The sequence below is a fragment of the Quercus suber genome, unplaced genomic scaffold, assembly GCF_002906115.3.
Source record: "Quercus suber isolate HL8 unplaced genomic scaffold, Cork oak 2.0 scaffold_116, whole genome shotgun sequence".
NCBI classification, from domain to species: Eukaryota; Viridiplantae; Streptophyta; class Magnoliopsida; order Fagales; family Fagaceae; genus Quercus; species Quercus suber.
The window spans coordinates 799,788-823,377 of record NW_027069581.1 but is presented as its reverse complement, the minus strand read 5'-3'; the positions used below and the strand labels follow the sequence as shown (position 1 = coordinate 823,377).

Genomic DNA, 23,590 nt, shown 5'->3' with positions numbered 1-23,590 from the left:
GTGATGGTGTGTTTGGTTTCTTAATTTATTTTGGGAAATTAAAATTTAAAAAAACAAAAAAAAAAGGGTATAATGGGAGGATTTAATTAAATAAGGAAACATGAGGCAAATTTTTATTGGTGGAACATAGAGTGGCACAAAGATTTTAATTCATTTCAGGAAGTTGTTAGAAGTAGAAGCCATGAGCATTATTAAATCTAGTATGTGCATGTGCCTCTATCTAATTTTTCCTCCAATTTTCAAGTACTGCAACAAACTCTGTACATATGGATAACAAATATGGCCCATGTTAAATGGACCCTTTGGCTTGGATGGCCATGTGCCAGGTCAGCCTCTCATGCCACATCATCGTCACCCTTGTAAGGCATTAGACTCCTACATCAATTAGTCTCTGGTTGGACGGGGTCTCCCAAGCAACAAGGACCCTGGCTGCAGTAGAAGAACAATAAAACTAATATTTATCTTCTCTCTGAGAAATCTATGATCCTTCTATTCTTTTCATTTTTGGTTGCTACAGGGAGATTGCTTAGGGAGCCTTATTTCTGGTTCTTGTTTTGGGTGTTCCTGAGGTTCTGGGTTTTCTTTGGTTCTGTGATTTTTGTACTGGGTTTTCTTTGATAATAAAATCTCCGCTTGATTATCAAAATAAATTAATAAAAGGTTGTACACACATAAATTGGTAAGTAGTACATTTCTTATATCCACAAGGTTAGTAGTCAAAGTAAAAGGAATTATATCTTATAATAAGTCATTGGAACAAGTCCATAAGAAAATCAAGAAAACGGGTCAGATTAAATTAACTGCCAAAAAGCATAATCAACATCTCTCTGGAATTACAAGAATTATGCTCTGATCATTAAATCTTATTTCAATTGACTGAACTAAGACTAAAACACTAACAATACTAAGGGAACATGCTTGCATTGAAAGGCATAACTACACATTTGAGTAGGCATGATGTGAAAGAAAACATTGTTAAGGTTCAAACCTTTATAAGAGAAATTAAGCGCTGTCTGAGCCCAGAATTGATAAGATCTTCTAGATATTTCTGAACATCCGATACTATATCAGCGTCAAGACCCTGATCCAGCACAACAGCCTGCAGCAACAGTTAAAGAATTCATTAGAAAGAACAAAGGCCAACTTACAACCAAAGGCGCTAAGAGAATGGGATGGACAAGGGAAACACATACCCTAAATAGCGTATAGAGGGCTGTTATAAGATCTCTTCTCTCAGTATAATAAAGTCCAGCTGCAAGGCGTAAAATCTCCGATGGGTCTCGTCCCATTAAACTCCACTAGAAACACAAAACAATATAAAACTTATCAAGAAAAATCAAGCAATAAAACAGATATGAGACAATAGTGCCAAAAGTTTATACAAAAAAATGAAAGCCCAAATTCACCTCTTGATTCGCTGAAACAAGCAAACGTACACAATCTATTTCATTGAGATGAAGATCATCACTCAATTTCAGAGCCTGTAATCCATCACAATATCAAAAATAAATATAGAAAATATGTGATAAAAATAAATAAATAAAATAAAAAACTGCACTGTAGGACCATAATCATGACTTCTTCCATGAAAAATATGAAAGTTCATAACTGGTACAATGCATAAACGACTGAAACTGCTAATCAAAACTTCCATCAATATAGGAAAATAAAACAATTCATTAATCGGTCATACTACAACTATTCTCGCTAAAACATGTACCGAACGCGAAAATCGCACCAAAATCCAGAGATAATTTTTCCTTCCCTACATTTTCACAATGGAACTGAGTAAGAGACAAACTTACAATACGGACGTCCTGATCATCAAGCGAAATAGGCGGCGAATCCGGAAGCCTAACTTCCCTTAACTGCACTTGTGCCCGGTCCGAGGGTTTTGGAGGCTTACAACAACAACAAAAAAATTAACAACAACCAAATAATGAATCAGAAGAGCAACACCAGTAACTAAATAAGCTGCGATTACATTTCAATTTTCACAAAGAATCAGAGTAACAGTACAGAAAGGCAGAAATGGCAAAATAACCAAATTCGATTATACTGAAAGGGTTACCGGGAATGAGAGGAGGGATTGGAGGGAGGACACGGAGTTGCGAATGGCGTGCATGAGCTCGATGCGCTGAGCGGGAGTCGGAGGCGAAGGGCCGAGGAGGGCCGATTCGATTGTGGATAAGAGTTGCTTCGGCGTGACCATGGTGGTGGCAGAAGTAGTAGTAGTAGTAGTAGTAGTGCGAGAAAAGGTCGAAACCCTAGGAGAGAGAAAGAGACAAGTGTGGAGAAGTGTATTGTAATTGTTCAGAACGGAAATTTTGGGAGGCGAAAGGGCGGGAAATAGGTTGAAGATGAGAAAATTGCGAGAGAGAGAGAGAGAGAGAGAGAGACAGTAAGAGTTCCAGTAAACCCTACATAAGCCCTGAGAAATTTCAAATTTAGTGAAAAATGAAAATGTTTTTCTCAAAATAAAAAAGGGGTGAGTTTATATGGATCAGCGTCAGGTGCAATACCTAGGGTATTGCACCTGGTGCAATACCTCAATTTCTTTCACAATTTTTTTAATTTTTTTCATTTTTTAACTTTAATTTTTTTACTCTTTTTTAATATATTTTATTTAATGGCTGAGATTGAAAGTTACTTTTTCAACTTTCAATCTCAGCCTTTGATAAGCTATTGCACCAGGTGCAATACCCTAGGTATTGCACCTGATGTGAATCCGAGTTTATATTACGTATTTAGTCTGAAGGCTCTGAATCGTTTTTTTTTTTTTGAATGAGCGCTTGCAAGGCGCGTGTTCATCTCGTCCTATCAAGTTTAAATTTGGACAAATTACATTTTCTTATTCTAAATTATCATCGCGATCAAAAATTATAATTTTGTTTCAATGTTTTCTTGAACATCTATTTTAGTGTTAAGTTTGATGGAGTTTATCATTGAAAGACCAAATTCTGTCAAAATTAATCACAAAATAAATTATATGGAATTTTTTTTTTTTTGATAAACAATTATATGGAGTTAAGTGTAATGTATTTGTAAAATTAGGGTTAATAGTACATTTCAATAGTTTAAAAGGTCAGGTATAATCAAAATAATAATTTACTATAGAAGAGTATAATTTACCTTTCAAAATTTCTACTTTCATAAATAAATAAGTTTAAATATATGCAAGCTTGTACAATTTGAGAGTCCATGGGCAAGCAAGATCACGAATGGTGGTGGAGGTAATTCTCATACAACAATTAAAGTTACAAACACTATTGTGGGGCCAGAAAGAGTTAGCCGGTCACGGCCCGCCTCGAACCAAACCCAAAGGCCCACACCGAAGAGGTGTCCGAGGTTCGAGGACGAGGGCGTAAAGCCCAATTGCCCAAGAAACAGTGCTGAGGAAGATTCCTTCCTCGGATGGACGAGACCACAAAGTGGACACGCATCAAGGGGAATCTTCCTGAACACCCAAAGAGCAAATAGTAGGTACCTAGCGCCGGCAGTGGAAGCATGGTGGAGGAACAAGCCCCGGATGAACTGTCACCTCCACATTAAATGCCCTCAACTAACGCCCTGGCCGCATTAATGAGGATAAGACTCCTGAACAGTACTGCCTTGGGTGCTGCAACCCACAGAAGGAATGGGGATGCAGCTGATGGGACAGGTTCTCAAGTGGTGGCCTGGCTGATCAACAAATGTAGGGTCAGGATCAACTGAAAGAGATATATATAATGTAAGGAGTCCCTCTTGAGAGGGGGACATAGAAAAGGGATCAGAATTGAGAAGTACTGTAGCAACTTGTGTTCTTTCAAACCTTGTAATCAATCTTAAAAGAAGTAATAAGGATTTCAAGTTCTATAAGGCTCGTCCGAGGAGCATTATTGTACCTCCCAATTTACGTTTAAGTTATTACACCCCCAAACATCCATGCATGGCCGCTGCATTCCTCGCTAGGGCCTAGTTCTCGAACCCATTCTCTATAAATTCATTGCAGGGTTAGCTGGGCTTGGGTCCATTCTCTGAATAACAGAAGAGCCCAAAACTGGTCCCTACAACTATAAATTTCACAATTTTTCTACATTTGAGGTGAAAGATTGTGATTAGTGCAACATCACTTTCATATGAAACAGATGTCTTAGGTTGAAACTCTCTAAAAAAAAAACTTTCACACGAGTCCCTTAGTGACATTACCTTTATTATACTTCAGTTACAACTTATAACTTAGTAATTATAAAAATAAAAATAGTAAAATATGTTATGGATCTAGACTTATTTATTCTCTTAGGAACTTAGGAACAACCATCATGATGGAAGGGTACATTTAGTTATTAATGCGATGGAATTAATACTATATCTGGAAAATTACCAAACCTTACCAAATGCTCATCCGCATTTTCATCTTTTGATGGGTGCTTTTAAGGGTGTTTGTGGTACGATTTTGGGTCATTTTTAGCATCATGCTTTACAGTGCAGTTTAGCCAAAATCATAATAGCACCGCACTTCATTTTTACATTCACATATGCGATGTGGTTTAGAATTTTGCTAAAACCATAACCGCACCACACTTCATTTTTGCGTTCACATATGCGGTGTGGTGTATAAGATGCTGTTTGAAACCGGTATATTTTTCAAATTTTGGATTTTTCCTACCCAGTCCAAAATTGATTTTTTTTTTTCATTTGTTTTAGGCAAAGTTTTAAACTATTGAGCTAGTTTTTCTTTATTTTGGGATGGCTTTTCTAATCAACACTTGCTAGGGTTATTAATTTTTTTTTTTTGAAAACTAGGATTATTAAACTATTAATAATATATTTAATATTAAAAAAGATATATTAATATATAGTGAGTGTGCAGTGTAGTACGGTTTTCTTATTATAAAACCATAAATTGCAATGCACATGCAGTGTGGTGTACTGTTATTTGCGAAGCGATGCAGTTATGCCATTTTGTGAGCGATTTTGGTGTGATTTTTGTAATTTGTGCAGTTTTTGCAATTTGGTGAACACCCCTAAGAGTTTTACCTAAAATGACTTTCAGTAGTTGTTAATTTAGCATGCTGATGCAAATTTGTAAGCCATTCAAACCTTACTCAAAGGATGAATTGAAAAAGAAATATTTAATAAGATAAATGAGACGAAAAATGAATTTTTAAAAACTATTTCGAAAGAAAAATTAAAAAAAAAATTAAAAAAATCTATTATATTTCTATATATTATATATTAAGTTGCATATATGGTAGTGAACTAAGTGAAGATTACAACTCTTATACTAAAGTAGTTCCTTATCTACAAGATGGCCCCTCACAACATCTAAAAGTAGAGTTTATAGCCCACTTGGATTGAGGAGAGGAAGTGGAGGGGAGTAGAGTAGAGTAAAGTAAAGTAAAAAAATGCAAATTGCACCCTCTAAGTTTGATTGAAATTAATTTCAGTCTTTTAACTTTACTTTCGTTCAATTGAGTCATTTAACTTTCAAATTTATTTAATTCAGGTCTTCTATTCAATTTTGTTAATAAAAATATATCAAAGATTTTTTATGTGAGAAATTTTTTTTTCAAATTTTTTAATTAGTTAATTACATACTTTATGACAATTTTTAATGGAATTGGACAAAAAGCCATAATTGAATAAATTTGAAACTTAGAGGATTCAATTAAATGAGGGTAAAGTTAAAGGACTGAAATAAATTTTAATCAAACTTAGAGGGTACAATTTGCATAACCAATTAAATATTTACCCCCTTTCTAAAAGTGTAATGCATGTCATGGCTAAACATTGTTGATGCAGTTGGAATAGTCGGGCTAGTTTCTCACGAATCCTAACAAAGATCACTAGCAAGCAATATAGTGTATTTTCAAATATTTGAGAGGCAGCTTTAAACCAATATTGGAGGGTTAAATATCTACAAACTAGTGAGTAACAAGTTCAATGCACTAATAATTTTAATTAATGGTGTTTCGTACACATAAATGGCTTATAAATCTTAACAAAATTAATTTTAACCAATGGTCTCCCATTCAATACACAACGAAGTTTAACAAATTTAATTGAAGAATATGGCTTATAAATCTGCTTCCTTGGTGAGTTGAAGACACAGGATTTGATTTTCTTCATTTCAAAGTGAAATGGGAAGCGTCCGCTAAAAGTCATAATTCAAAGTGGAATAAATCTAGGGTCTAATTTCACCAACTCATTTAAACTTTAATTGTGGTTAAACTAAATTAGAGTTAATGAGTTACTAATCTACACAGAACTGAAGCTCAATAAACATTATGCTTGAAATGAGAGAATGGAAGACTAGGGAAAGAAAGAGAGAGAAAAATATGATTTTCCATTATTTTGGTTGAAATGAAAGTGAGAGAAAATAAAATGGAGTGTTTAGAGTTTTCCACCTGAGCCCACCATTTTTTTTTCCTCCAAAATGGGGAACAAGGTGAGAAAACATTGCATTGAGAAAAAAAAAAAAAAAAAACTACAAAAGTACCCATACTTTTTCATTATTTTTTAATAATAAGGGTATAATAGTAATTTAATCTTTATTTATCTACTTTTTCATCCCCTACCAAACACACATGATGACAAACAAATGTATTTTCTATTTTTTCAATATTTTCTATCATCCCATTTTTCATTTTCTCTACCAAAGAACTTGCTAGACAAGTCACATCACCAACCAAATGGGAAATATTACTCAGTTGTAAGAGAATCCTTTGATGGCTATGTTTAGCAAAATGTGTGACCAGTGTGGTTGCCACACAGGGAGTTTCAACCCCATAATTCTCTTTGGCTGGCAAGCACCATTAAATTGCCTTTCTATTTAAAATTGATTCATATTTAAAATTCCCTAAGTGCCCGTTTGGTTCCACTTTAAGGAGCTCAAAATGCACGTTTTCTAGCGCAAAACCCAAAACTCGTGTTTTGTAAATTATTGTAAACATGCGTTATCAAAGTTTTTTTTCCAGTACGAAGGAATCCTGTGTTTGCATGTGGCATCTTTGAGCTGCAATTGCAAATTGCAACAAATGCAAAAATATTACCAGTTAGAGAAGTTTTGCCTTCTACTTAATTTACCCTCAGCTTTTTTTCAAAAATCCAATTTTACCCCTGACAAAATAAGCTAGTGTTTGCTTTCAATTTCACAGTTGCACCTGAATTCTTCACAAAAATTTGAGAAATCTCACGGTGCTGCGCTTGGAATTTGTTTCCCTTTCTTCTTCTTTTTTTCTTCAATTGGTATTGCTTGTTTGTTTGTTTGTTTGTTTTAACAGGCTTTAATGGACTGACAGCCTATGGTGGGCTTTTTGAAGTCTGCAAACCCAAGAAGGGGGAGAAACTCTTTATATTACATTTTCTGGATCGGTTGGAAACTTCATTGGACAGTATGCCAAACTGTTTGGTTACTATATATGTTGTTGGTTGTGCTGGAAGCGATCAAAAAAGGTCACACCCCTGCATTACTTTTGACTTTGTTAGAAATCTGAAGTAGTAATTTGCAAGGTTTTAATCTTACATAAAAACTTAATTTTTATAATGAACTTGTTATAAATAGGTGGGATTTCTTAAGGAAAAGCCTGGATTTGATGATGCCTTTCAACTACAAGAAAGAAAAAGATTTGAAGTCAGCTTTGAAAAGGTCAGAACATCAAGTTTACACTAAAGATTATAGTTGGAAGCTGATTTAATATGAATTAATTAATATAGTTGATTGTATGTGGTTGAATTTGATTCTACTACAGGCACTTCCCACATGGAATTGACATGTATTTCGACAACGCCGGGGGTGAGATGCTAGTAGCAGCAGTTGCTAACATGAATGCTTTTGGTACGATTGTTGTTTTTGGGGCAATCTCCGAGTACAAGGATGTTGGAAAGCAAACAAGTTTAAAAATGCTGGATGTTGTTAACAAGAGAGGATCAGAATCCAAGGATTTTTACCCACTGATTGTATGAACGTGCATGCAGATTTTATATCAACAACTTCAGATCACCTTCGTACTGGAAATATGCAGGCACTTGAAGACATCACACTTGGTTTGGAGAACATTCCCTCAGCTTTTGTTGGACTGTTTCGTGGTGTTAAGATTGCAGACGAGTGAATGAAAAGAAAAACAAAATAAAATATAGTATAAAATAAATAAAACTCATTTCGTTTGATAAATAAAAGGGAATGAAAATTCCCTGTTTATCGTTTTTTGTTGTTGTGGTAATTGATATTGTTGTTATATAATACCCCTTTACGTTGACATCTTACCTATGCATACAAGATACTTCTGGCAATTTATTTGTTTTTAATCCAGATACTTTTGACAATTTAATTGACAAGAATCAAGTCGTGGAGGAGAGAGATTTGAATTAGAACTTAGAAACATTAAGTTATGCTATTAAGTTACAAGGTTCTTGGTATAATCAAACACGGTAAGACAAACTAAAACAAAGAAAAACTAAGAGGATGAATTTCTTAAAGCAGTCAAAAATCAAAATATTGCTCAAAGCAACAAAGAATAGACACATATATCTTCTAACAACAATATTAGGAAAATTCTTAATTTATATTGTACTATTAATATATAAAATTTATATTGTTTTTAAACAAATGCTTACAACATCGTATACTTTTATGCAAATGTGCATAATGTTGTAATGTACACATTTATTTAGTTTACAATGTAAATCTTACATTAAATCATTGATAGTATAATGCAAACATATATATAATTGTCCATAGTATTATTTAAGGCCAAAATAAAAATAAATAAATAAATTGCGTACTTATTTATTACTTGCATAGGAGCCAACACATTCCTTTCCAAATATGTGTCCATTTGGAATATACTTATTTTGAATAACTTAATTATTTGCATAGTGTTACAAAAAGCTAAAAATTAGTTTATTTATAAAAAACAAAAACAAAAACTACAAGCTAAATTATCTGTTAAAAAGCTGAGAAAAAAACAAACAAAAAGCATAACTTTTTTTAAACAATTCCCAAACTTTTTTCTCAACTCACTGAGTCCAGCTTATCACCGTATATTACTAGATTTAATGTCTGTTTGGCTAGAGCATATAAGCTTGGCTTATAACTTTTTAGCGTTTATGTATAGCTTTTTAAAACTTTAAAAAAAAAACTTTTTCTCACTTTTTCAAAATACAAGTATAATTTAACACACTTTCAGCAAATTTTTTTTAGAAAAAGTTAAATAAATTGTTCCCAAACAGACACTTAAAATGTTTTACAGAGGTGCCAAGAACTAATGCTTTTATTTGATTCTTCAATGGAGGAGAATCTGGTTTAAATCCCCCTCACTTGTTGCTAAAAAAAAAAAAAAAATCAAGATTTACAGTATTTGACAAAAGAAATTAATTTAACTAGCAACTTGTTTCTTTTTTCAAATAAGTTTCTAGGAGTGAAGAAACTTTCGGCTTTACAATCATTTTAATTTGAAATTTTCTCATGTTAAGGCCCTAGGTTGCTAAAGATTTAAAAGCAAATATACCATTTTGGTCACTATATTTTGCAATTATTGACAATTTGGTCCATACATTTGAATAACAGTCAATTTGGTTCTTATTATAATTTTTTGGGTGTTGCAATATAAGGGCCTGTTTGATTAGAAATTTCTAATATTGTTGTTTAAGTGTTATAGAAATACATGTAGGTTAAAAAATGTTATGAAAATACGTGTTTAAATACTGAAAACTGTTGTTTAAACATCCCTACTAAACACTCCTTAATTGTTCATACATCATGTTTGTGGAGATTAAGCATAGTTCTAGGTTGTTCGAGAGGGATTAGAGATGCTTAATCTGACATGGCTAAGTGAGTAACGAGACACTTTCATGATGTCTATACTTGTCTTTTAAGAATATTTGGTACAGTACTTCCAACTTTTTCTACATGTATGCTTGATAGTCACACAACCTATTAACTATTAAGAACATAGTTGAGAACTACTAGAGAGATGCATGGTTAGGCGTGCCCTGTATGTGCAGAGAAGTTAGATCTTCGGTATTCCTTCAAAAAAGCTCACCCATTTGTGGCACAGCCTGTTAGCCAAGTTGGCTGTTACAAAGGGAATTGCAACCTTTTATATTGGCTGGATGACCCCCTTAAGTTTAGTGTAGTAGTGAATGTAAAATCTCTCTTGTTCACATCATGAACAAGAACATAGAGATAGAGGTATTGTTGGCAATGTGAGACAATCGGCAAACCGATCCTAGAGATATTTAACAATTTCTTTCATAATTGAACTATGAAAAACTCTTTAATAATAGTATAAAGTGGTCAACCGTTTAGCAGTGGGTATAATTGTAACTTAAATTAGCACCGGGTATAGCTTTCAAATCATATATATATATATATTAATAGGTAAAACTGAAAGAAAATATAATTAAATTCTATAATTGAAGTACAATTTTGTACCGTGCGTCCTAAATTATTTATTAGATAAATTGTAAATTACACCCCTAAAGTTTGGGAGTGATTGGATTTTACATTCTAAAGTTTCAGAATTTGAATTTTACCCTCTGAAGTTTGGAGGTGTTTAGATTTTACACTGACGTTTCAGAATTTGAATTTTACCCCATATATTTTAAGAGTGTTTGGATTTTATTCTCCAAAGTTTTGGGTGTTTGAATTTTATTTTCTAAAGTTTCAAAATCTGGGGGTACAAAATCCCAATACTCCCAAACTTTAGGAGGTAAAATCCAAATTCTGAAATATAAGGGTGTAAAATACAAACACTCCAAACTTCAGGGGGTAAAATTCAAATTCTGAAATTTCAATGTGTAAAATCCAATCACCTCCAAACTTTAGGGGTGTAATTTACAATTTACTCTTATTTATTTTTAGAGAAAGTTTTATTTCTTAATTTTGGAGTCAAATGTAGGACTGCATCATAAATATCAATCTAAGTGAGTTATTGCGTACAAAAACCAAAAAGTCTAGAATTAATAAACATAAAAAAAAAAAATTAAATGGACAATTTACATTTTCTACCTAATAATATTCTTATAAGACTTTTTAAAGAGTTAAAAAATATATATAAAAATGACTATCAATAATATTTAAATTATAAATGTAAAAATTATATAGTGTATCTTAATGTATATCTTTTAAGTATATCCATGTATATGCATGAGGTTACAAGGTAGTTAAATATAAAAGATTTATATAAAACATAATTGCAAAAAAATAAAACAATCAATATGCGGTTAGCCTAACCAAATGATCCTCATCATGAAAAGAAAAAAAAAAAGATCCTTTAACAAGTGTTTTTTGTCTTAAGATTCCAATTAACTCAACTAGTAAAATTTTTTATTCTCAAATAAAGGATCTGGCTTGAATCACACTTATACCAAAAATTGATTGGTGTATTGGTTTAATAGTAAAAAATAATCATTATAGAGTGAATATCATAAATTTAAATCCTATAACATCTATTAAAAAAAGTTTTTTTTTTTTTTTTTTGGTTTTCAAAGGGCTAGCAAACAGCCCAGCCGCGGCATGAAACTCATGGAGAAAACAATTAAAAAGAAAAGAAAAAAGAAAAAAAGCCAAATAGAAAACAATCAAAATAGCCAAGTAGGTATAAGTGGGCTATATATATATATATATATACATAGACTTCAATCCTATGCTCTACATGCACCTGGTGCACCACTTCTAAATTCAAACTAAAAGTCATCAAAAATAGATTTTCTTAGGTATTATTTAAATACAAAAGTATTTTCCATAAAACAAAATATCATGGGTACATTGAAAGGATTTCAAGTGAAAAGCATATTTCTAGTGATGAATAGAGAGATGTATAGCATATTTCTAGTGATGAATAGAGAGATGTATACAAGTAAGTTGAAATATGTGAGTGATCATACCTTAATGGTTGAAAGATGGAATTTTTTTAAAAAAAGAAATAAAAGCTATGTTTTAACTTTTAATGGCTTGAGCGAACTTAACACTCGCTTGAGCAAAGACATAGTGGGGATCGGGAAACAGAGTTCCTAGACTTAATGGGGAATATACGGAAAAACATTGAACATAAAAATTGAAGGGTTAGAGGCACAAGAAATACTGAATCGTAGTATTGTATTTCATGATCAAGGAATATACATGTGATGCCTTTATATAGGAGGCATATGTGTGCGGTACAAGTAAGCATATATGTGTGGTACAAGTAAAGTGTAGTACAAGTACAAGTGTGCTATACAAGTAAACTAGCTAGGTCTAAAGCCCATAATATACATTAACAAAAAAAATATTTGCACCCAATCCATGTTTGTTTGCTAAAGGGTTACAAGCAAATTCATCTCCATAATATAACTAAACCAGAATTATTCAAGAAGTAAACTTGGAAAATTCTGTGAATTTTTCGAATGGGTGTGCAAAAATATGTAAAATACTGAATATGAAAGTCTATTTATAAACAATGAAGAGTTGCTTTTCAAAAGACACACTTGAAATATCACTTTGGTTTATACAAACACTCCAAAAAGTTGCCTTGGTTGTTTCTAGCCATTAGGAACTGAAAAATCATCTTTCCCTTGTTTTTCTGCAAACTTTTGTAGAATTTTCACTCACTGCAATTGCCTTAGTTTGAGTGATTTTGACCTTGCTTGAGCACCTCACTCAAGCAGTTTTACCATCTCGCTCAAGCGACTCTTGAGTAACAATCAAACAAACTCTTCCATGACTTCACCCATATTCACTTGTATCTCACTCGAGCAAGCTCTAGCATGGGTACATTTCAAAGAATTACTTTGCAAGCTTCCACTCTAAGTCAATGATTTGAATCAGTTGATAAAAGCTTCCACTCTAAGTTACTTCCAGTAATTTAATTTGAATACAATTGTTTGTTCAAGTTATATGTTGTGATACTGCAAATTGTGTAGATTTGTTTGGATTGTATGAGTATGTGTTATGTAAATGTGACTTATGTTCTACTCAAGCGTTTACTAGGTGGATGTTGAGTATGTAAGTGATTATGAGGCACCTGATTGTAATTTGCCTAGTTCTTTTAACGTATAGCGCAGTAGTGGTTAGCGTTTTTTTGGGTTGTTACAATTGGTATTAAAGCCAGGTTAGTAACGCCTCATGGCTTGAGTGTACTGTAGCATAACGTTAGACTTGATGAGGACTTCAAGACTTGAAGTGAGGGATCTTATGATTCCTCAAATTGTACAAATTTAATTAGATTGTTTAAGTGTTTGTAGTGTAGATGTGTGCTGAGTCTCATTTAAGGTTCACTAGGTGGCTATTCTTTCCCCAGGATGTTACTTATTTCATTTAAAGAATAATGGTGGATGTACCTAATTTTATCGCATAAATTTTATAGATTGATGTGTTGATTGTTAGTTTTTTTTTTTTTATTTAAATGAGACATTTATTTAATATTTGTTGAAGTTGTACGGTACCAACTACCAATCACCGTTACCAACTTAAGATTATATTTGGTAACAGTTTTTGTTTTCTATTTTTAAAAACTTGTTTTTAGGAATATAAAGAAAAAACAATTTTCTTTATATTTGGTTGGTTGAAATAAAAAAATAGGTTTTTGAAGAAAAAATAGAAAATACTAAAATATGTTGTTACTAGGATTTGATCCCTAATACTAACTCATCAAATGAGACAGATTCATTAAATTAAATGCGTATTTTTTATTGATTTTTGAAAATTAAAAACTGAAAATAGCATTTTGCATATTTTTAGTTTCCTTTATAAATTAAGTTTTGAGAACAGTTTTTGTTTTTTATCCATTTTGAGTTGCCAAACATATTTTTTAGTCTCCAAAATTAAAATAAATAAATAAAATTGTTTCAAGAAACAGAAAATAAAGAAAAAAAAAAAACGATTACCAAACATACCCAATATTTTCCCCTTTGAAGCTGGTTCTAAAATTAAAAAATAAAATGAAATAAAATTGGCCAATAGTATTAGCACCTGGCCGAACGAATCTTTCTTTATAATGAACAAGGTCTTAATTGAGAATCGCCCCTTCTTGCTGGAGAGTTGAAACATTTGATTCCACATTTTGTCTGGGGTGTTGTATCGATACCTATATATATATATATATATATATATATATTTGAGAAACTACCTATACCTATATTAATGATTTGGTTTCTCGTACTTTTTTATTTTATTATTGTAAGTAACAATTTGTTTTTATCACGTTGTTATGAGGCCCAACAAGAGAAAAAAAAAAATTCTTTCTTCTTTGGGATAAAATATCATTCACAAACAAACAAACTATGAGCTTGTTAGAATACTGCTTATTGCTAAAAATTGAAAAGCTATTAATGAAAACACTATAACAAAATAATTTTTAAATGTGTGAATAATGTTGTGGGGCCCAATTTTAAAGCAAAATTTGTTGAATTCTGTACTGGTTCTATGAATAGTTAATGGGCCATAAGGAAAAAAGCCAAACGCAGACGTACCCTTTTTTAGTACAATCCAAACGAAGCTATATGTATATCTTACTGTGAAGAAAGCAAGCCACAAAAAAGTTTATTAGTGCTCAATGTCCGCCTAGTACGACATATAGTTGGGCTTCCTTATCTATTATAGTTGGATCTTTAGAACAATCCAAGCAAGTTAGCTTGGGTTGCTGGTTTACTTCTATATAGACCTGAATTAGTGAGCTTCTACCACACAAAGAGGGCAAGTTACAATGGAAGTGACCAACAGGTACATAACAACTAAGACTCACATTGATGGTGCATTCCCACCTAAGGAAAAAAGCCAAATGCAGACGGCCCCTACTTTCAGTACAATCCAAACGAAGTTTATGTATATCTTATTGTGAAGAAAGCAAGCCATAAAAAAGTTTATTAGTGCTCAATGTCTGCCTAGTACGACATATAGTTGGGCTTCCTTATCTATTATAGTTGGATCTTTAGAACAATCCAAGCAAGTTAGCTTAGGTTGCTGGTTTACTTCTATATAGACCTGAATCAGTGAGCTTCTACCATACAAAGAGGGCAGGTTACAATAAAAGTGACCAACAGGTACATAACAACTAAGACTCACATTGATGGTGCATGGGACATAAGGAAAAAAGCAAAACGCAGACGTACCCTTTTTTAGTACAATCCAAAAGAAGCTATATATGTATATCTTATTGTGAAGAAAGCAAGCTACAAAAAAGTTTATTAGTGCTCAATGTCTGCCTAGTACGACATATAGTTGGGCTTCCTTATCTATTATAGTTGGATCTTTAGAACAATACAAGCAAGTTAGCTTGGGTTGCTGGTTTACTTCTATATAGACTTGAATCAGTGAGCTTCTACCACAAAAAGAGGGCAAGTTACAATGGAAGTGACCAACAGGTACATAACAACTAAGACTCACATTGATGGTGCATGGGACCTAAGGAAAAAAGCTAAACGCAGACGGCCCCTGTTTTCAGTACAATCCAAACAAAGTTTATGTATATCTTATTGTGAAGAAAGCAAGCCACAAAAAAGTTTATTAGTGCTCAATGTCTGCCTAGTACGACATATAGTTGGGCTTCCTTATCTATTATAGTTGGATCTTTAGAACAATCCAAGCAAGTTAGCTTGGGTTGCTGGTTTACTTCTATATAGAATTGAATCAATGAGCTTCTACCACACAAAGAGGGCAAGTTACAATGGAAGTGACCAACAGGTACATAACAACTAAGACTCACATTGATGGTGCATGGGACCTAAGGAAAAAAGCCAAACGCAGACGGCCCCTATTTTCAGTACAATCCAAACGAAGTTTTTGTATATCTTATTGCGAAGAAAGCAAGCCACAAAAAATTTTATTAGAGCTCAAAGTCCGCCTAGTACGACTTATAGTTGGGCTTCCTTATCTATTATAGTTGGATCTTTAGAACAATCCAAGCAAGTTAGCTTAGGTTGTTGGTTTACTTCTATATAGACCTAAATCAGTGAGCTTCTACCACACAAAGAGGGCAAGTTACAATGGAAGTGACCAACAGGTACATAACAACTAAGACTCACATTGATGGTGCACCTAAAGAGTCCCACTTTGGGCTAAAGACTGAAGCTCTTGCTCTATCAGTTGAACCTGAATCCAATGTTATCATAGTGAAGAATCTCTATGTTTCAATTGATCCATACCAGATAAATCGCATGAAGAGTCAGAGCTCCTCTCAAAAATCCATTAGTTTTGCTGTTGGCATAGCTCCTGGCGAGGTAAGCCCCCATTTAATACTTCTTTACCAAGTTAGATGATAGTAAGTTACTAGGCCTGTAATGTTTGATATGTTTTGTGTATGGATAGGTTATTGATACTCATGGGGTGGCAAAAGTGGTGGCTTCTGGAAATCCAAATTTTGAGAAGGATGACTTGGTTGTTGGTCTTATCACTTAGGGAGAGTATAGTGTTCTAAAAGAAGGAACCATTTTAAATAAATTGGATCTTATGGGATTTCCACTGACTTACCATGTTGGGATTCTAGGTAATTAATCACAACTTATCATCATTAACTTATGTATCAAACTTGGGTCTTTTGGGCTCAATTAAGGAACCTTTAATCCTTCCATTATCAAATTTTTTGCTGACTTTAATTAATAACTCATTACTTGTTTGTTAAAGGGTATAGTGGACTGGCAGCCTATGCTGGATTTTTTGAAGTATGCAAGCCCAAGAAGGGGGAGAAAGTGTTTGTATCTGCAGCATCTGGATCAGTAGGAAGCATGGTTGGACAGTATGCCAAACAATTAGGTTGCTATGTTGTTGGCTGTGCTGGAACCAAACAAAAGGTCACACTCATTAATTACACTTTGTTAATAATTTGAAGTAAATTGGATGGTTTGAACCTTACAAAAGAAAAAAAAATGATTTTGATTCTTTACTGCTTAATTTTCATAATGAACTTGTTATAGGTAGAATTGCTTAAAGAGAAGCTTGGATTTGATGATGCATTCAACTACAGAGAAGAAACAGATTTGTAGTCAGCATTGAAAAGGTTGGACCTTTCATATAAATCAGGATTGTAGTTAGAAGCTGATTAACACAATAACACATCATAAATGAATTAATTTAGTTGATTGTATGCGCATGCATTTGATTCTACAGGTACTTCCCAGATGGAATTGACATATATTTTGACAATGTGGGGGGTGAGATGCTGGAAGCAGCCGTTGATAATATGAATACTTTTGGTAGAATTGCTGTTTGTGGGGTAATCGCCGAGTACACGGATGATGGAAAGCGAGTTGCACCAGATATGCTAAATGTTGTTTACAAGAGAACCAGATTCCAAGGATATTTAGCCCTTGATTATTTGAATGTGTATCCAGATTTTATATCAACTACTTCAGATCACCTTCGTACTGGAAATATGCAGGCACTGGAAGACATCACATCTGGTGTGGAGAACATCCCCTCTGCTTTTATTGGACTCTTTTGTGGTGACAATATTGGGAAGAAGATTGTTAAGCTTGCAGATGAGTGAATTAGAGGGAAACCCAAAAGGGAAAAAGGAAAAGAAAAGAAAAGAAAAAACCCTTATTCTACTTGATTAATAAATTGTAATGAACAATCCATTAATTATTAGTTGCTGTTGCGGGCATGGAAATTGTTGTTGCTAGCAATAATTTCAGAATCTTTTTTTTTTTTTTTTTGAGAAAGAATTTCAAAAACAATTTAAGAGACAATAATCAAGAAGAGCATTCAAATAAAATAAGGGAAAAAAAAAAACGACGGCTTTTTAGTTGCTTTGTGATAATTTTATTTTTTATTTTTCTTTTTCATAATTTGATAGTTACAAGGGAGAGGAAGGATTTCAATTCTCTGTTTAAAATATCAAGAGGCATCAATTGAGCTACAAAGCTCATGACAGTTGCTATGTGATAAATAAGAATAATAGATAAGATGAAATCCTTTGTCTTTAACTTGCTCTTGATTAAGCAATAGTATTCCTATTTTTTGGGCAAAACAAGTTACTCAATGGCAAAATATGGAGTTCATTGAGAAGGCAATGGCAAGCTAAGACTATTATCATAAGTTTGGTATTGGAAAATTCTTTATGGAAAATTATGTATCAAAAAGGGCTGTAACAAGTATGCTTATGTAGTTAAAAACATAATAAAGAGTTGCTTGAAGATGTGCAAGACTAGGAGTTTTGCTCAAGTAGGAGTTTTGCAAGACTAGGAGTTTTGCTCTATTGATCATTAAAGTAAGGTAGAGAGTTTGCTCGACTCTCACTCGAACGAGATTATAGGAAACAAAATTTGACTCCAACTTGAAAAATGATTCATGTTGGTTTTGAATTTGTTTTTGCTTTTGAGGTTCAATTAGGGCTCAAAATGAGGTCTCTCACCCCAGTCATGTCACTCTTGATGGAGACAAGTATTCTCTTTAGGCTTAAGTTATGTGCAGTTTTCTCAGTGTTCGTTTGAGATGGGTTAAAATTTTTAGCTTATTTGCAATTTTTGCTTATTTTTGGATTTCACTGCACTTTTTGATACTATATACGGGTCCCAGTGTACTTTTTAACTTATTTTTTACACTTTCAGCAAAAAGTTTTTAGTTTCAACTAAATAAGTTGTTCCTAAACGGACTCTCAATGGTCACAAATTGTGGCTTTATGTGAGTGAACAACTCAAGGGTCTAACCCAGAAAATTGAGAAACTATTGGTGCCTATGCTATCCGCCTTGAGATTGGGATGGTGTCACCATCAATATGGAATTTGAGGACTATGACGTCGCCAACAAAGTTTGGGTAAGGCTTGCTTCTCGATTCGTTGGGTATGATGGTGCTCAAGAGCATCATCTTAGGGTAGCACCATCTTATGGTCACATTGTATCAGCTATAACAGGATATGGGGGCAAGCACATTATGGATTTTCATAGTCACATAAGGTTTCTCTAGGATCAACCAGCTACTTCTAAACTTATCATTGAGACAACCCTAAGGTCAAATTTATCAATGCACATCGTGAGCAAATATGTCTTCATTAGTTTTTAATGGGACTTGAATCTATGTGCAATCAGCTACTCTATCTCACTCCAATGCTTACTGCTAATCAAGTTGTCAATGAATTGGTTCGCAAAGACATCCATTTACAATCTCATCACTCCTCGTAGCTGGACTTGGTTTTCTTCATTCCAACCTTTGTTACTACTGCATCTATTTTCTCTGCTCCATCAAAAGGCAAGGACAAAAAGAGATCAATGGGAAGAATACCCACCTCACCTACAAAATCTATAAGGCTAGGGGCCACACCATGGACCGTTGCCATACTCATGCTAGTATTCTTTAGAATTCTATAGCCTTGGTTAACTTAGAGCCAATTCCACCATCGGTTGCATCAACACCTAGATGCGTTGAGTTTTCCTCTTCAATTGCCCCAACCTTCTCTGTAGCGAATTTGTAAGCTCACTCAGCCAAGTTATGCCTTAATCTTCCAATGCATCCAATACTGCCCTTTCTATGACACCATGTAACTTTTGCTCCTATAATCACATGAATCCCAATTTTGTTTACATAGCTGCACATACTCCCAGTGTCTTACCTACCATTCACACAGCTGATTGTTCCACCATTAGTCATCAAGTTAATTCCATCTCTACATCCAACTTGTCTGTTGGAACTTCTATCAGATTTCTCAACTATATCTCAATCTTTTACTTGCTACCCAACTAACCAAACTTTGGTTACTTTTGCTCTTTTCCTCCACTAGTTATGATATGTCAGGAATTCACGATCTTAAGCGTTTTCTTGGTCAAGACTTCGAGATGAAGGATTTGGGTTCTCTTAAGCTACTTTCTTGGCCTTGGAGTTTCCTTCTCATCTGAACATTACTTCCTTACTCAAGCCAAGTACACCTTTGATCCGTCCCTTAAGCTGGTATAACCGACAACAAGATAGTTGACACACTTATCGAGTACAACAGTCGCCTGTATGCTCATGATGGAGGACATGTTTCCTAATGTTATCCTTTATAGAAAGCTAGTCGGGATTCTACTCTATCTTATTGTTACTAACCCATATATCTCCTATTTAGTCTACATTATCAGTCTGTTCATGGCTACATCATGGTCACTCACTATGTTGTTCTCAAAATCTTTTGGTATATGAAAGACACTTTGTTCCATGGACTTCACTTTTCTTTTTAGGGTCTGTTTGTTTTAGCTTCAAACCAATTTCGGAAATGCTTTTCCTTAAAAGTGTGCATTTGGTTGTTACGGAAAATTGGGTCAAACTAAAAATATTTTCAGTGTTGACCGTAAAATAAGGGACCTAAGGCGTAAAATATTTTCCGTTTTCATTTCACTTTAAACCATTTACACTCCTCACATTACTCTCTCAGAGCTTCTCTCGCACGCACTCCTCACAGCAGAAGGTCACCATTGACTTTCTAGCCTTACTAAAGTAGACTGGGCTAGGGATCTCACATATTGTTGTTCCACTACAAGGTATCACATTTTTTTTTTTTTTTTGTACTTCAAAACCTCACACTTGATGTGGCGAACATCCCCTTTTCTTTCACTGTTAAGATTGCACGTGCATTTGGGATGCTTAAAAAAATAGCTTTTTGCTTTTTGTTTCATTTGTTTGTGTGCAAATAATCTAACGTTCAATTTTTATTTTATTTTTTACAAATAATTTAACTTTTAGCTTTTTGTAACATATTTAATATAAAAGTTACTAATAACTATATATTTTGATAAATACTATGCAAATAAGCTATGGAAATAAGCATAAGTCAAACACACTAATATATAAGAATGAACCAGGAAGGTAAAAGGAAAAAAAAAAAAAAAAAAACCCATTCTAATGGTTTATAAATGTTAATGAACATCCGATTGATCTATATTTGTTGTTGTGGTGATGGTAATTGTTGTTACTTGCAATAATTTCTCTAACAAGTTAAGACAATAGGTAAGCACTGACAGGAGAAAAAGCAAAATATACTATGCACCATCATTTATAGAACATAAAATCTGAATTCTTAATCATGAAATAAACTATAGAGGTGATTTGTTCCCAAAATTACACACAGATACCAAAAAATTATTGAATGCCAAAAAATAAGCTCAAAATTTTGAGTGTTCCCTAGTGCCTTAATAGAGAGGAATTTTAGGATAGGTGTTCTGAAATTGCTAAAATGTGAAACTTGCAACTCAGTCAAGAAAGCCAATATATGTGATATTTGGTAATAGTAGTCCCTAAACCAACGACATCTTGTTCATCCCAACCATTTGGCTCTCACAAATTTTCGCCCTTGAAAATAAACAGACTTTCAGTGACTCCCAAACAAAGCAAAATCTCAACACTATTATCATCATATTCATATAGGCAAACCCTGAAGTCATAAGCCCTTCGTGGGACCCCAAACAAATGTCCCGCCATTTCAAATGATTCAAAAAACCGCCACAAACAACGCCCTCATTTCCTTCACACAGAAATGCAAAACTTTGAACCAACTCAAGCAAATCCATGCCCACCTCCTCAAATCCCAACTACCTGAAAACCCGTACGCCATAGCTCCGTTCCTATCCATTGCCGCAACTTCCAAAATCCCTTCTTTCCTTTCTTACGCTAGCTCAATTTTTGGCCATCTTTGTCACCGCAACACGTTCATGTACAATACTATGATCAGAGGCCATGTTCAATTAAATTCACCGATACCCGCCATTTTGTGCTATCTTGACATGTTGAATTATGACCTTTTGGCCAATAACTACACTTTTCCACCATTGATTAAAGCTTGTACGATTTTAGTTTCTTCTTCGAAAGTCATAGGTAGTTTAGTTCATGCCCATGTTGTTAAATTCGGATTCCGTGATGACCCTTTTGTCGTTAGTGCGCTTATTGAGTTTTACTCCGTAAAACATGACATGGGAACTGCAAGATTGTTGTTTGATAAAAGTCCAAATAAGGATGTGGTTATGTGGACAACGATGATTGATGGTAATGGCAAGATGGGGGATTTGGAAAATGCGAGGACATTGTTTGATGAAATGCCTCAGAGGAATGTGATATCTTGGAGTGCGATAATGGCTGCTTATTCTCGGGCTAGTGACTTCAAAGAGGTTCTTAGTTTGTTTAGGAAAATGCAAGAAGCAGGCTTGAAGCCTAATGAGTCGGTTCTTGTTAGCATTCTTACTGCATGTGCTCATCTTGGTGCAGTCACGCATGGGTTGTGGGTCCACTCATATGCTAAGCGGTCTAAACTTGACTCGAATCCAATTTTGGCGACTGCATTAGTGGACATGTACTCGAAATGCGGTTGTGTGGAATCAGCTCTATCAGTTTTTGAGAGTATTCTTAATAAGGATGCTGGGGCATGGAATGCTATGATTTCTGGTGTTGCAATGAATGGAGATGCAAGGAAGTCGCTTGAACTGTTCAATCAAATGGCTTCAACTGGAACTCAGCCTACTGACACAACATTTGTTGCTGTTCTTACAGCTTGTACACATGCAAAGATGGTAGATGAGGGTCTTAAATTGTTTGAACAAATGGGTACTATTTATAGGGTTGACCCCCAGCTCGAGCATTATGCATGTGTTGTTGATCTTTTGGCTAGATCTGGTATGTTAGAGGAGGCTGAGAAGTTTATAGAGAAGAAAATGGGGGGCTTTGGTAGAGGAGATGCAAATGTCTGGGGAGCGCTACTGGGTGCATGTAGAATTTATGGGAACATTGAAATTGGGAACAGAGTATGGAAAAAGCTGACTGATATGGGGGTAGCTGATTTTGGCACTCGTGTTCTTTCATATAATATATATAAGGAGGCTGGCTGGGACATGGAGGCAAAGAAAGTCAGGAAAACAATCTCAGAGGTGCGAATGAAGAAGAAACCAGGTTGCAGTGTGATAGAGGTGGATGGCAAGGTTCAAGAGTTCCTTGCAGGTGATCTTTGCCATCCTCATGCACAAGAAATATATAAGATGCTTGATTCATTTTCCAAAATCATGAGTTTAAGAGAATTCTTTTAATTAATTTATCGTTGGTTTTAACAAAGTGGCTACCCATTTTGTATGTTGTTTGTTTGTTCTTTTCTTCTCAAGATGTAACAAAAATGGAATAACGAAGCAGAGCAATTCAATTTTGCAGCTATTACCGAGATTTATAACATATTCAAATATTTAACATGCTGTGTACAATTTAAGTATGTACCATTTTCTTGCTTGTTTCAATAATCACTGAAATGGTGGCCATGAAAAAAATCACATCTTGTTAAATTCATTATGATGGGTTGTTCATAAGTTTAAAAGATATGCTCAATTGATTAGTGGCAAGCTGATTACTATGTAGTATGGACTAAATTCAGGGCCATTGCGTGTATTGGTTTAGGTTCCATGGCTACACCATTGCTGGTTCACATACTTACTAAATATTCAAGAAATAGAAGGCATGCATAATGCATCAACAAATTGGGAAAGGATGATTCACAGATTTAGTAACATTTAATTAATATGTGAACCTACACTGGGTTATTGAGCTACTATCTCCTTCGCAAGATTACGTACTTAGGAATAGAAGGTGAAGCTGGATAGTGTATTCAGGAAAAGGCAGTGATTTCACTTCCCCTCTTAGTTCCTAATTTATTGTTATCCGTCATTTTAGGAGTCCATTATTATATGAAA

General features: G+C 34.1%; 2 protein-coding genes and 2 pseudogenes across 4 annotated transcripts in view; 3 read left to right on the top strand and 1 right to left on the bottom strand.

The window, feature by feature from the left end:
* LOC112008930 (nuclear pore complex protein NUP205) overlaps positions 1-2,473 on the bottom strand; it is a 41,981-nt gene extending 39,508 nt beyond the window's left edge. For 2 of the 3 annotated variants that reach the window (XM_024041298.2, XM_024041299.2), the window contains exons 1-5: positions 2,072-2,470; positions 1,806-1,901; positions 1,407-1,481; positions 1,194-1,298; positions 989-1,099 (exon numbers count right to left, since the gene is read on the bottom strand). In XM_024041298.2, coding sequence (XP_023897066.2) covers positions 989-1,099; positions 1,194-1,298; positions 1,407-1,481; positions 1,806-1,901; positions 2,072-2,212 — 528 coding nt within the window. In that variant the 5' untranslated portion in view covers positions 2,213-2,470. Of the gene's footprint in view, positions 1-988; positions 1,100-1,193; positions 1,299-1,406; positions 1,482-1,805; positions 1,902-2,071 lie in introns of all 3 variants that reach the window. The other variant, XM_065775641.1, reaches the window with a different exon arrangement.
* A 1,109-nt stretch (positions 2,474-3,582) lies between these two features.
* On the top strand, positions 3,583-8,093 carry LOC112008954 ((+)-pulegone reductase-like; annotated as a pseudogene).
* A 7,852-nt stretch (positions 8,094-15,945) lies between these two features.
* On the top strand, positions 15,946-17,516 carry LOC112008922 (2-alkenal reductase (NADP(+)-dependent)-like; annotated as a pseudogene).
* A 3,524-nt stretch (positions 17,517-21,040) lies between these two features.
* Positions 21,041-23,122, top strand: LOC112008994 (pentatricopeptide repeat-containing protein At5g66520-like). The gene has a single exon (XM_024041351.2). It carries the CDS (start codon positions 21,353-21,355, stop codon positions 22,937-22,939), a length of 1,587 nt encoding a protein of 528 aa, XP_023897119.1. The 5' UTR covers positions 21,041-21,352; the 3' UTR covers positions 22,940-23,122.
* Positions 23,123-23,590: the final 468 nt, after the last annotated feature.

Coding starts and splice junctions, on each gene's coding strand:
- LOC112008994 (XM_024041351.2), top strand. CDS start 21,353: ATGATTCAAAAAACCGCCACAAACAACGCCCTCATTTCCTTCACACAG.